Here is a 14,951-nt window from a genome sequence, read left to right on the forward strand (position 1 = left end):
CTACAGTTCCCAGAGTCCCATGGGAAGAGGGATTGACTGCAATCAGTTGTAGCTCTGTGAGGGGAATAGCGGGGTCTCCTCACAGCTCTTAGCACACTTAATGAACTACAACACCCAGAATTCTTTGGGGAAAAGCATGATTGTTTAAAGTGGTATTGCACACTTTATATTCAGCAACTTTTTCAATCGGGAGGAGGTCATCAGGGATGGAGTGGAAGAAGGGAAGCATCAGACCTGTAGCTATTTTGGGGCGGGACTCAATCACATACTGGCAAATTCAGGTTGTGCAATGATAATTGACTGGGAGGTTTCGCACAACAAACTTCCCCCCAAACACTGGGCCTTTTGTGATAAGGAGTTGGGAAAATGCACTGGGAAAATGGGGGGCAACACTTGTTTTGAAGTGACATCATCTAACCTCCTTGCAAACAGTGAGAACGAATGCTAATTAAATAGCCAATATTGTCTAATCTCCCACTAAACAAAGCAGGAAAAATTCTCAATAAACAGGTCATCTGGAAGCACCCTAAGTCATGATGACTACGTGGCACTCCAAGTTACAAACTCTGCGACACAAAGATACCTGCAAATGTGACATGAAGGTGAGCAGCATTAATCCCACTATATGGTAATCCCCTGCAGACGACCGCAGTGCCTGGAGACAGACAGGTCATGCATCCCAAAGCAGTGACAAGAGGAGGAATGATGAAGGAGTGCAGAGAGAAGAAAGGCCATGGTGCATCTGCAGCAGCACAACTGGACACCTTCATCTGCCCCAGCTGCAACAAAACATGTCTCTCCTTTATCGGTCTCTACAGCCACAGCAGACGCTGTAACTCTCCAGCAGTTTGACTTTGCCCCTGAAGGCACACTCCTCCATTGTCTCCTGAGACAGACAGATGCTAACAACAGCAACCTCAAGGTTCAGAGGATGCCACTGAATGCCAGCATGCTCAACACACTTTGCCACCTTGCTCTGTTTTTGAGCTCCCTGGAGGCATCTGGCTAGCAAATGAGGGGAACCGGATGCAAGAGTTAATGCATCTTTGGCCTGATCATGCAGGCATCTTTATATGTGTACTTCTGCTATAAAAATGCAGGCTGTTTCCAAGACAGGCTGGTATGCGGAGGAGGGACATCCATGGGCCACTTCTGGCACGTGAGCCAGAGGATCCCAATCCCTGCTTCCCATGCATGTGCACTAGAGCCACAGCTCATCTTCCCCTTCCCTGGAGATGTAATTTCTAGAGACCCAAAGAAGGGGACTTAAAAACTGAACAACTCTGGTGTGCACACATTCGCGCGGACAAGATTTCAGCAAGATCTCCCCAAAAGAAAAAGAATGGGACAAATTGTGTCAATTTAAAGTTCTCTTAGTTTCTTATTTTTGCAGTTTTAAATTCGCTTCTCTACACTTCTGCAGCAATCTGCAATTTAAAAAAAAAATCAGAGGAAAATTCTTCAATTTTGTGTGAATTCCTCTGAATAAAAGACCGTTTTGACAAATGTACACATTTTTGTAAGCAATTTCTCCAAATACAATGCATTTTTGTGTGATGTATTCACCAATATATGCATTAATGTGCTCACTTTGCCCAGATAAGCATTTCTGGAAACATTGCTTAGCTGAAGAACTATACTGCAAAATTAGAAAAAGTGCGAATTTTGAAGGATGACTGCTTCAGTCTGCATATGGCTTCAGAAAATGTGGATAAGTTCACCTTTGAATGTAAATTGAATCAAATTTCTTCCCATTCCCTTATCGTTGGTAAATAGCGGCAATTGGAGAATATGTGATGCAATTCATAAGTGCGCTTCAAGTTATTATCAATCTCTTTCTCCATTTTAATGCCCCTTTAAAGAGTTTATGAGTTTATGAGTTTTCAAACTGGAATCACACTGACCTGTTTTTCTTCTATACCCAGAAGTCTTGGAAGGCAGGGATTTTCAGAAATTGGAAAAGAAATGAAATGTTGTTGTTGTTGTTGTTGTTGTTTAAAAAAGAGAGACAAGTTGCAGTACAACTCCCACAACCAGCTACCTTGCTTGTAGTCCAGAAATCTCTCTTTGCCAGAATTTAGCACAGGGGGCAAAGGGCATTTTGAGAGGTAGAAACAGATTTCTTATTTAAGCCCTCCTGTTGACAAAGAGATTTCCTAAGAACTCTGTAGCCCCCTAGTGGACAAAGTTTTGTATTAACGACATTCATAAAACTACCAGACTTTTAGAAGACATCTGAAGGCGGCCTGTTTAGGGAAGCTTTTAATGTTTGATGTATTACAGTATTTTAATATTTTTTTCGAAGCCGCCCAGAGTGGCTGGAGGAGCCCAGCCAGATGGGCGGGGTATTAATAATAATAATAATAATAATAATAATAATAATAATAATAATAATTTATTATTATTATTAATTATTATTATTATTATTATTATTATTATTATTATTATTATTATTATTCATAGAAATCCACACTTCCAGGCTGTTGCTATTTTGCAGCTGGGGTTCACCCTACTGGATTTGGCGCTCTTGCACAACAAACCTGCTTCTACCCCAAACATGACAGAAAAGAAAGTGATGGGACAATGCATTTTAAAGTGTGGGATAACAACTACTTAACACAACTTCGTTTAACACTCCCTGCCCCACAACAAATCGGAATATGTGCTCAATAAACAGCAGGTGTTGTATAACATCCCTGCAAATTTTGTGCAATGCAAACCAAAAGGGATAAATGCTCAGCACAGTGGTCATCTGGAAGCAACCTCAATTCTCCTGCTTTTGTAGCCTGTTCCTTACAGTAAATCTGGCACATATAGTAAGTAGCAGCATCAAGGGGGCGGGGCAGAGAGAGGCAGCTGCCCTCCCCCAAATCAATAAAAAAATCAATAAAAATACATAGCTAACTGAGGTTCTGCCCCCCCCCAAAGGTCTCCCCTCCCTAACAAAAATCCTGGCTATGCCCATGTCTGGGTGCAACAACAGCTCTTACTGTTTGTGATTTCCAGAAACTAGTATTCAGAGACCTATTGCCTCCAACTGTAGAGGCAGAGTATAGCCAGAGTGGATTGCAGATATTATTCCCTATGAATTTGTCTAATCCTCTGTTAAAGCCATCCAAGTTAGCGGCCATCACTACACCTTGGGGAAGCAAATCCCATAGTTTTAACTGTTTTCTGCAGTGGCTCCCGCTTTGTGGAATGCTGTCCCAAGGACGTTCGGCTAGCACATTCATTAGACACCTTTAGGCACCTGGGGAAAACATTCCTCTTCAACTAGGCCTTGGCTGATTAACATCACAGACCCCTTTTAAATGGGTTCAGGGGTGGGGAGGAGAGAGGTTTATTGGTTTGCATTTTTTGTTCTTGTTTTTATCATGTATTTTGTGTTTTTATATTGTATTTTATGTTGTGAAAGGCCCTGAGATCTATGGATGAACGGCGGTATACAAATTTAATAAATCATCATCAACAACAACAACAATAAATAACCTCTTGCATGTGTAAATGAATGCGTGCAAATAGTTATTTATTAATTTTGTCTGTCCTGAATCTTCCAACTTTCAGCTTCTGCGGACGGCCCAGATTTCTAGTAGTTTTGGCAAGGTGGGATCTCTCCCTGTCCATTTTCTCGACACCAAGCATAATTTTATACCTCTGTCATGTTCCCTCTTACTTGCCTTCCCCCCAGCCTGAAACTAAAAGGACCCAAATGTCCTTTTATTACACGGGAGTTGCTAAACCTTTTGGCCATTTTGGCTCCCCCTTTCTTAACCTTTTGCAGCTGTCCCATATCCCTTTTCAGATGAGCTGACCAGAACTTGTAAGTTGTCTCCATATTATCAAGTTCTGTGCTGGTGTTTCTTTTTTATTGTATGGGTGCTTTATATTTGCACCATCTCTCTGCTATCCCAGTTCCTAAGATATCCATGTTGCTCTGCGATCTTCTAGTGTTCTGGCAATTTTAATACAGTGGAACCTCAGGTTGCGCACGTGATCCATGCGGGAGGCACATTCGCAACCCGCAGCGCCGCGTCTGCGCACGTGCGGTTTGCAATTCAGCCGCTTCTGCACATGCATTAATGCCAACAGGGCTTACATTAAAAGGCAAATAGCAGCTTCAGAGAGGAGATTTTGTCAGAATCATGACCATGAAAGTGTTAAAACTTCCCGTCCCCATCTGACTCCCATACTCCCAAGGTTGCGAAGGCTTCCCACCTGCAATTTAAATAACCAAGAATTGCATCTACACTGTTAATGTCCCATCTAGTCTCATGTGCAAACTTGCACTCCTTATTGTTACGCATTTAAAAACGAGTAATAATCAGAATAAGGCTGAAAAACCCGTTTTGCAGGCAATTTTGTAATACAGTATTTATAATTCTTATAAAGTTCAAACAAAGGGTTGGTTTTACACAGTTCATAATGGTCTATTTACAGAAAGTCCAGCTTCACACACAAACATACATATTCTGTAGTACATTCATACATTCGGTCCTGATACAAGAAAGTAGGAAAGAGAGAAGAGCAGTTTCTGTGATTCGCCACCGGCCTCTCTTCCAGCAACCACAAACTACAAATAACATCATTACCCTCAATGTGGAAAAGGGGTAACTTACACGTCTCAGACCAAGTAGCAGTTGCAGAAGAAAGTTTTTTGTTTTTTTAGCAGCGGTTCCAGTACAATATCTCTGGCTGCTGTACGAAATACAGCACAGGATTATTTGAAACACCACAATCTTAAACCAACTCATGAGATTGTTCAAGCCTCCAGATGTCTTTCACAGTTCTTAGGTATACCTAAGGAAATGCTGTGTGTATGTGTGTGTGCTTAATGCCCTGAATCAGTACGAAATGAAACACACAAATATTATGCTTAGTGAGAGGTGTGATGATGGGGGCAGCCACCTCAACCCCACATCTCCCAGTGTTTTTGACCCTCTTGTTGAGTGGTTCTGCACCATACAACTGGTGTAAAGAGATTAAGAGATTTGGGGTCTTGTTGGTTTTTTGACTCTTGAGAAACCCAGTAGAGACATTCCTTCCTACATCTGCTTGCCTTTCCTAGAGAAACACACGGGAATGCCGTTTCTGAGGATCCATAACATGGTGTCATGGAGCAGTGGTTATCGGAGTGTGTTCCGAGGAACTGTGGGGTTCTTCTTTCTTGGTCAGAACATCAATTATGGCAAATGTTTGCCAGGAGACCCTGTTCATAGCAATGTGCATTTACTGGAAAGTGGTGTGGTCAAGGCTCCAGTCCTAGTTTGTGCAGGATGATGGTGAGACGCAACAGGATAGCTCACTTGGTAGAGCATGAGACTCCTAATCTCAGGTTTGTGGGTTCGAGCCCCACAATGGGCAAAAGATTCCTGCATTGGTGGGGATTGGATTACATGACTCTTGTGGTCCCTTCCAACTCTACAATTCTATGATTCCACGAGTGTGTGGCCTAGAGCATCTCCCAGGAGAATCTTTTAGAATAAAGGTGGGAAACCTGTGGCCGTCCAGTCGATGTTGAACTCTAATTCCCATCCGCCCCGGCAGAAATGGTCAGGGAATGATGGGAGTTGTAGTCTAGCAACATTCAGAGGGCCACATGTCCCCTACCCCTGCTTTCAAACATGCCTCCCCATGGCATTCTAGCTGGTAAATTAAAGGCTTCCTGAAGCTACTAGAAAGTCCAAGAACCTCTGCTTTAGGAGTCTGTTAAACCACATTCTACAAACCTGTCTTTTCCAAAAGAGGGCAAGTAGATTAGGCAATATCCAACTAAACCATACTTAGAGTAGACTCATTAAAACCAATGCATGTAAGTATGCTGGTATTAATCAATCTACATATTACATCATTTTCTCCATGCTATTTCAAAAGTAAAAATCAAACGTGCATATTTCCTCCCAACCGTATTTAATATTATTTTTCATTTTTACGTAGACTCCCTGGGGTAATGCACATAATATCTTTAGACTGGAAGTGCCCTAGCAAGAGTGATGTCACATATTTTTCTTGCTTTGGAAAAGGCTTCTGTGCCTATTCCATACACACCCTCAATAAAACTGGAAAAGGTATTTTGTGCTAAGTGTTAATTAAGTGTTTTGATTATGTTAACCTGACATTTAGCATTTGTAGTGATACAAATTCCTTGTATTGCTGGCAAACCACCAAGGTTGATGTTTGCAAGTGGTATAGGAACTGTGGGCTGCTTGTGTCCCTCCCCAAGCATTTATCAGCAGCACATATGGCAAATCTTAGCATGGGCCACCTAGAACATGATTTTTTTAATATAAAAAAATTCTGATCGTTTTCTTTTAAAAATAATAATAATAAGCCCAAACCATAAAGTTCCAGGTTGCAATCCAGCTCGAGTCATGTGCAACTAGCTGTGTGCAACAATGACACACGAAAAGTTCTACCTAACCCATTCACTGAGACTCAGATAATGAGGATGATGTGGGTGGCATTGGCTGTGTGTACAAAAGCCTGCTCTTGCACACAGATCGCTCTCTGTGGGTAGATATTTCCCCCTTTTCAATACATCCCAGTATTATTCTCGTACATTATAAAAACAGAAAAGGACGTATAATTTATTTGCAAAATAAAGTACTCACACACACACAATTGGCGTAATATATAGTAGCTTACGGTGTTCAGAAAGAAAGATTGTCTATAGTTCGTTTGGCTGTGCATGGAGAATCCCAGCTGCAAATGAAATGGCTGCACTTCATAGAGGAGGGGCAAGGATAAGAAGCAACAGCACAGAACTGTTTGAAGACCCTGTTGAAATTCTATTGGCACCTGTGTCTGTATACATGTATAAGAATCCCAATGAAATGCAACTCTGATTTAGTCTAAACCCATCCTTAACATCAGATCTGGACACCAGATGTCTCCATATCACCCCCAGTACAAACACACACACTTTCTTTTATGTAGGGAAGAGGGAGCAATTTATGGGAAGTTTCTTTTTAAAGCAATTGGGGCACCAAATTTGTATGCATATGTCCCTTGACAGCAAGGGGGATCAGGAGTATGAACCGCTGCTATGATGTGCAATTAATCATGTAATATGGCTTTATGGAGCATTGCAGAAAATACGCAGAAGTTGGTAGCTTTCTTGCATTTTTGAAAACCTGTCTCCACTTCAACAATCAAGCTTCATATTTTGAGACTCCTTCAGTTGAGAGGGAAAACATGGTGGGGGCCAATAATGTTTTCAACTAAAGGGTCAGAAATCAGAAGACACCTCAATGGAATTTCTAGAAGTCTGGGGCTGCAGTATGTTGATGATCATAAACATCTCCCAATCAGCGACTGCAATTTTGCAGGAGCACTACTTTATTAAATATGGCCATTTGATTGACTTTGCTGCACAAATAATTTGTGGGCTCACATCTGCATGGGTGAAGTGCCGTGTAAACCGGAAGCAACACATATACCTGTTTGCATGCAAGTCCTGCTGTTGTAGCCTCCGAAAAACAGGCTATTGCAATCACAGTAATGGCACGCAGCTGGATATCTGTGTAACTCCAGTTGTTTGCAGGCTGCTCTCGCCATGAGAATGTGGGCACCATGGGCAAGCTTTTTAGGGCATTCGCTGCTGCTGCTGCTGCTGCTACATGTGGAAACCAGCACTTAACTGTGTCATCTTTAGGCTTGTGTTTAAAAGGTAAAGGGACCCCTGACCATTAGGTCCAGTCGTGACCGACTCTGGGGTTGCGGCACTCATCTCGCTTTATTGGCCGAGGGAGCTGGCGTACAGCTTCTGGGTCATGTGGCCAGCATGACTAAGCCGCTTTTGGCGAACCAGAGCAGCGCACAGAAATGCCGTTTACCTTCCTGCCGGAGCGGTACCTATTTATCTACTTGCGCTCCCGTCGCAGGGATTCGAACCGCCAACCTTCTGATCGGCAAGTCCTAGGCTCTGTGGCTTAACCCACAGCACCACCTGTGTACCCTGTTGTGTTTACATGCAAGGAAATCCAAAGGTGGCCGAATTGCATTATCCAAAGCCATGCCAGCTTTCACCAGCAGGAGGCTAATTTGCTCCTCCATCTTTGTTTCTGATTTTTAAAAAAATGTGTGCTGGAGTGTACCACTTCCACTGGTTGAGGGCTGCATATCAGATATTCAATCTGCATACTGAAATTGCTCAGAAGTGGGAGCAGAACAGACACTTTAAATTGGAATTATGTTGCTGAGGAATTTTCTGTGGAAATGGCCTAAAATTTCAGTCACAGTACTGCAACGCAAAGAAGCCTTTCTGCAAAGCCCTCCTGCCGGTTTAACGCTCACATAAATTCTGGGCTGCTCCCCCACAGCACAGCCAGAGCCAGCCCAACTGCACAAGCAGCTGCAAGGGGGATTGACCAGATGCCAAGTGGAGGTGACTTTATATGGATTTTTCTCTGTTTACCAGCCTTACATACAGCATCCATCAAGTAGCCCTATTCCTAGACCAAAATTCATTTCAAACATCACACTACTATAGCAGCTTTGTGGGACCTACGCTTCCCAATCACCATCAATATGCCTTCATGCAAAAACACCTTTATATATTTCTGGAAGTGCCTTCTGTTTCAGGGATTTGAAAGCGGAGGGAGGGGGGAAATTGTGACATTGTCCATTGCAGCAGAGGGATGGCACAGTCTTCCTCGAAATAAGATGGCATGGCAACAGACCTTTAAGATGACCACACATTATTGTCAGCCGTAGGTCCATTTGCAAGCACCTAAACAAGTAGAGGACATCGCATGGGGGAAGGATTTTTTTTTGGGGGGGAGGGAATGTATCCTGTTCAAGAGCCCAGCATATGACAATGTTCCAAAATGAAGTGTGGAGCCCTGAACGGCAGCATCAGACAGAATTGTCAGCACCAAATGCAGAGGATATGTTCCCTCAGTCACAAACTGGGGGAAACAAAGGCACCCTCTTGAAACAACAGACAAACCCCATAACTGCCTTCACAGTCACCGATCCTTCCTTTTGCCTAACTCGTCCCAAGATGCCCATCTTTTCCCAGCCACCACTCAAAACATTCTGTGGACAGAAGATCGTATCCCAAAGCAGGTCGCATCCTTTGCTGTTGTGCAAAGGCGTCCTAGTTGGTTCAGGTTCAGGAACGGTATTTTCTTCACCCAACCTATTTCCGTTGTTCTTGCCGACCATGATTGTCTTGAGGAAATCAAGCCTGCAGTTGAGGAGAGGCTGAGCAGCTGAGCTGAATGGATGGAGGAATTTGAGATGGCCTCTGCAACAGAATATCACCTGTGGAATCTGCAGACCTTTCTTTAAATAGTCCAGTATTTAACCAACATAGCCACAAAGCTGAAGGCCTTCAATGCTGTCAGCCTAATTTAGGCAACACCCTTTTCAATGGTTCCAAAAATGCAGTATAAAAAAGCAAACTGTTGATTCATTTGTCAAGTTCTAAGATACCTCTGAAGTTTCCATTATCCTCCATATTTCCTAGATTAGCGAGTTGTTGGGTTTTTTTTTAATTTTTAAAAAATATGTTCCATGCTGATGAAATTTCACAGAATTCTTAAGTTCAGAGCTTGTGGGAAAGGCGATTTGGTCCAGCGTCCACCAGTAAGTAGAGAAGAAGATGGAGTCCTGAGGAAATGTGTCAAGGTGTGTTCAACTCCCAGCTTTCTGTTCAGCTGTTAAGCTTCTTGTCAGCTCACTCTCCTTCATTTCTGAATTTGTGGGTGCTGTGCTGCAGGTACCACCGTAGACATCTGAAAGAGGAACACATCTCTATTGGTAATGAGGAACTCTTGCAGAGATGCTAGGTATGGTGTGTGCATATTCGCATAATGATTTTCCACCCACCAAATGGACCCCAGGTTTCATGAAAGATAAGGCCACTGCAATCATCTCAGACCTCAAATGCATCTGAATCTTAAGTTCTAGATTCTGCATTTTCTGATTAACATCTCTCCATTTCCCTCTTGGTATTGCCACTGCCCTGAGAAGTTCAAGTGGTAGGGGCATGGGAAAAGGCATTCTCTGAGGCAGCCTCTAAGTCTAAGCCATGGGTAGGCAAACTAAGGCCCAGGGGCTGGATCCAGCCCAATCGCCTTCTAAATTCGGCCCGGTCCAGGAATCAGCGTGTTTTTACATGAGTAGAATGTGTGCTTTTATTTAAAATGCATCTCTGGGTTATTTGTGGGGTATAGGAATTCGTTCATTCCTCCCCCCAATATAGTCTGCCCCCCCACAAGGTCTGAGGGACAGTGGACCAGCCCCCTGCTTTAAAAGTTTGCTGACGCCTGCTCTAAGCTGTGGAATTTCCTCTCCAAAGAGGTGTGTCTAGCACCTTCATCTCTTGCACTGCGTAGGCTGAAGACACAGCTTTTTATCCTGCCCTTTGACACCTGATTGTTGTTGTTGGTTGCTTTTTTCTTTTTCTTTTATAATATTTATTTAGTTAGCTTTCTATGCATAAAACAACAACCTGGGATTTATTTTTAGCATCCACTCAATTTTTCTGATTTAGCTGATTTACTTTTATATTGCTGTAACCCGTCTTGGGACTTTATGGTAAAGAGTGGGTAAGAAATCCAATAATCAAACACAGTCATGGCCAAACTTGGCCCTCCAGCTGTTTTGGGACTACAACTCCCATCATCCCTAGCTAACAGGACTAGTGGTCAGGGATGATGGGAATTGTAGTCTGAAAACAGCTGGAGGGCCAAGTTTGGCCATGCCTGAACAAACAAAACCGTAAGACTATAGTTCTCTCTCCTAGCTAAGAAACACAGCTCTTAAAGGTCTCCTGCAATTTCCTACTGCACAAGAATGTTCAGAGTTAATGGCAGTGAATGTTAAGGGAACAGCACAGAGCTTTCCAAACACTGCGAAATGTTGGTTACCTGCGTTGCTGATGTTGCGGATGTTGCTGGTGTCGCCATCTGCCGGCTGCAGCAGACTGGAAGGGACCCAGTCTGTTTTCTCAGAAACCAACTTCTTCACTAACCTGAACGTTCAAAGGAAATATATAGAATCACCATCTTTTTTCCCTCAATAATGCCGCTACTACTACTACTCCAAGGAAATTCCTACAATATCCCCGGATTTGGACAAAGAAGCTTGTTACAGAGAGGCGTTGGAGGACAAAAACAGGGCAAATCTGATCAGTCGTTTTTCATGCTTTCGGAAACATGCCCCCAATTGTGACATTTTGCAAGTTTGGTTTCACAACCCCCTATCAAGAATTCTCCGTGAAAATAATTGGAGGGCTTGTGCATATACAATTTTTATTTATTTATTGGGGAGGGGGGAGCAAGCAACACTCGCCGCAACTCCACACTCAACCAGAAAGAAAAAGCCCAAACCCCTCAATTCTAAATAAAATTGGAAAGGGCAGTGAGGCTTGATAAGCACAAAGGGAGGTACCATGTTGAGGACCCTAGGGGTAGGGGATCAACTTCCAGAGACCCTTTTGCCATATCCAGCACTCTGAGATATGTTACCTGTTCCCCAGTGGGTGGTATTCAACCTCCACATCTCATTAGCACAAGGATTTCCATTTTTGCAAATGGATTTTCCGTTCTTCCCCAAGTGGACCTCGTGCCCTCGCCAAACGTGCTGCAGAGGATAGGGGGAACCCTTAGAACAGTTTTAAAGGGTGTGCTGATGGAGGGGAGGGGGACAATGTTATCTTGCGCCAAGGAGATATTTATTTGTGACAGTTGAATGGGAGACTTAGTCCTATGTTAGATTCCACCGCATGTCCCCAGTGGTCGGTTTGTCAACGAAGGAGAGAGGTGGGGAAAGCAAGGCGAGAAGGTTTATTGGCTCAGCACCCCTCACCCCCTAGTAAAACTGTCTTGCCAGTATAACCAGTTGCTGGAAAGAACTGCAAAAGTCCATGGCCCATTTTACACACAGTGCGGCAGCAAATGTGTGAGACAGTTTGCTACCAAGTATATATTCAGCATTGAACTATAGCCTGTCTAGATCTCCAAAAACGCTATCCATATATTTTAAAACTACAACAGGCTAACACATTTATTAGTCAACTCAAATCTGCTACATGTCTCTACACGGTTTTTATTATACACGCACGTAACATTCAGAAGTGTGCCCTGTGTACACCTAAAACTAAAAAGTGTGAAATGTCCTCCTCTTTCCATTTCTTCTCCCACTAGGTTGAAAACCCAAGGGCCACGGACACAAAACACAAGCTATGCGGGAGCTAAGCTCAAATGCATCTGTCCTGGGCAAAGGCAGGAAATGGGTTGCGACTGGGAGTGCATGCACACTCAACTGTTTTTCTTCCCTTGGATGCTATCTGGTGATGCAATTCATGCAATGGCTGAACACCCATGGAAAATTGCTGCTCGCTTCTAGGGCAGGTGTAGCACTGTAGGGTCTTACAGACCTATGAAGGAGATGTGGCAATGTACACAAACAGGTGTACTGCAACAGGGTGATGTTGCATAGCAGCGCGGTACATGTTTATCCTCACAACACTGGCCTGGCTTTGCATTGTACTGCTTGGAGGCGTGCCTTTGGTTTCAAATCTGCATTGTGAAACCCACCTGTCTACTTTTGCAAAGAGCCAGTTTGTGGGGTTGGGGGAGGAAAGAAATTATCCTTGCCATTTATTAAACTAAATATATATACCCCTTGATTGTAGTAAAACCTCCAAAGGGTTTACAATAAATTTTTAAATCATCATTTATTTATTTTTTTAAAGAAACCTTTTAAGAACATAAAAGGAAGGTCTCCCCCATCCCCATTTTCCTAATTGTTCTTCCTTCACCATTTTGTTTCTGGAGGAATTTGTGTATCTTGAGTCCTCTGAGGAAACCCAGCCAGATGGGCGAGGTAGAAATAACAAATCATCATCATCATCATCATCATCATCATCTGGGGAGAAGGGATATACAGTGGAACCTTGGTTCTTGAACTTAATCTGTTCCAGAAGTTCATTCGACTCCAGAAATGTTCATAAACCAAGGTGTGGTGCAGGCACCCCGGAAACAATAGCTGACAGCCACATTGGACGTTATGCTTCCGAAAAACATTCAAAAACCAGAACACTTACTTCCGGGTTTTCAGCGTTCAGGAGTTGATTTGTTCATCAACTAAGCTGTTCTAGAACCAAGGTTCCACTGTACAGCCTTTTCCACAATGCTCCCATCTCTTTCATTCAAATCCTGTGCTTTTCCCACATGGAAAAGCTGTTTCACATAAGAGAAGGATGTTTCATTTTGACTGATTTGCTTGTTGAGAGCAGAGGCAAGGGGTGTCCTGGGGAACTCTATGCAGGCACTAGGAATGGATGAATCTGTCCATTTCAACTTCTCTCAGTTTTTTGCTCTCCCCATCATAAGTTCAGATCTCCACCTTTCCATTTCAGTTTGCGGAAGTTTATTCTTTTTAAAATTATTTTAAAAAGCCCTCACGAAAATTTATCAACTGATGGAAATTGTGGTCCAAAACAGCTGGAGGATGCTGGACTGAGAAAGATTGCTTTCAACACGTGTTGGGAGGAAGGGAGGAGAGTCTTCCCCTAAGCTTTATGGGTATGTTTCTGAACTCCCACAACATAAATTTATCTCTGCAGCAAATAATAATAATAAAAGCAAACCTAGCTTGTGGACTAATGGAATCTGCAGAAAATTTGACACACCCTATTCTCTTCTGGCTGTTGTTTATCAGGGTTTGTTTCGATATTCAACTAACAGCTGGAAAATGGTACCACTGTAGCCTTTCTCTCTGGCAGCTATACTTACCATTGTCCATCCTCGCCTTCCTGTATAAACTGCACTAAATCTCCATCCTCTAGAGTGAGGGAATCTGGGAAACAAGTGTCAAAACTGCCTTCTACCCGGTAAAGGTTGGATCCCTAAAACAAATGAAACAAGGTGGTACGTGATGTTATTGCAGAAGGAAAGATTATGGGCAGGGATAAGACAGAAATATAGTCTACTAAAAGGCCCAAGGGATGCCTTTCAGACACTCAGAGTGACAAACGTATCCAGAAAAGGAGCACTTGCTGTGGTTTTCAAACACTCTAATTTTCCTAATGTTCTGTGCACACACCATACATTTAAAGCCCATCTCTCCGAAGACTCCTGAGAACTGCAGTTGGGGGTGCTGTGAATTGTAGTTACATGAGGGGTAAACTACATTTCCTCTGGTTCTTTGTGGGGGGGATGTGTGTGCTCTAAATGTGTTTTAAAGGTATGGGGTGTGCAGAGCTCTGCAAAAGGAATCATGCAAAGGACTGGGCAACACAAAAGCATTTGCTTTCACTGTTTTTAAAAAGCACATCTGTAGTCTTTTTCACATTAAAAGCCCACATGCAACCCCATTTATAATTGCTTGGAGAGAAGCCCCACTGCATTGGGTGGGGTTTACCTCTAAATACAGGACTGCACTGTAAAGTTCATCTTTGAAATCTTACCAATTTATTTTTTAAAATCCTGAACTGCTTTTCCAGAAACACAAAGTGGTCAAAGCAAAATATCAAACCATCATGATCTTTCTTTCTTTCTTTCTGTCTTCCTTTCTTTCTTTTTCTTTCCAAAACTAGATTAAAACCAAATACAGTGGCACAAACAAAAGCAAGGAAGCTTTGTCCAACAGAGTGTGGCCAGTGCTTTGGTAGGCAAAAAGGTTGTTGCTGGGTGGCAGACGCTGTATAAGAACTGGGCCATGCTGGCTGGGGCTGATAGGAATTGTAGTCTAAAACATCTGGAGGGCATCAGGTCAGAAAAAGCTGACCTAGGCCTTGTAGATTAGAAACATTGTGGGTTTTTAACTAACAAGAATCAGAGGACCTGAGGGTGCTGAATGCTAACTTTAGTATTTCTCCACCTGTGTGGTGCAGCTGCAGAACATGCAAAGCTGGTCCGCACGCTGATCCCTCAATGTGGGACAAGTTATAAATCAAAGTAATTAGATAGACAGAACTCACGTTATCTCCTCACCTATTG

The 14,951-nt window shown here is 43.0% G+C and overlaps 1 protein-coding gene and 1 long non-coding RNA gene across 13 annotated transcripts in view; one reads left to right on the forward strand and one right to left on the reverse strand.

The window, feature by feature from the left end:
- LOC128414822 (uncharacterized) overlaps positions 1-14,951 on the forward strand; it is a 34,536-nt gene that overhangs the window by 18,306 nt on the left and 1,279 nt on the right. The gene's annotated exons all lie outside the window — the stretch shown is intronic.
- The window catches only part of MCF2L2 (MCF.2 cell line derived transforming sequence-like 2), a 228,299-nt gene continuing 221,180 nt past the window's right edge, over positions 7,833-14,951 (reverse strand). For 11 of the 12 annotated variants that reach the window (XM_053390639.1, XM_053390647.1, XM_053390645.1 and 8 more), the window contains 3 exons: positions 13,746-13,858; positions 10,875-10,978; positions 7,833-9,737 (listed from right to left, as the gene is read on the reverse strand). In XM_053390639.1, coding sequence (XP_053246614.1) covers positions 9,637-9,737; positions 10,875-10,978; positions 13,746-13,858 — 318 coding nt within the window. In that variant the 3' untranslated portion in view covers positions 7,833-9,636. The remainder of the gene's footprint in view (positions 9,738-10,874; positions 10,979-13,745; positions 13,859-14,951) is intronic. The other variant, XR_008330737.1, reaches the window with a different exon arrangement.

The sequence above is a fragment of the Podarcis raffonei genome, chromosome 5 (genome assembly GCF_027172205.1).
Source record: "Podarcis raffonei isolate rPodRaf1 chromosome 5, rPodRaf1.pri, whole genome shotgun sequence".
Taxonomy (NCBI): domain Eukaryota; kingdom Metazoa; phylum Chordata; class Lepidosauria; order Squamata; family Lacertidae; genus Podarcis; species Podarcis raffonei.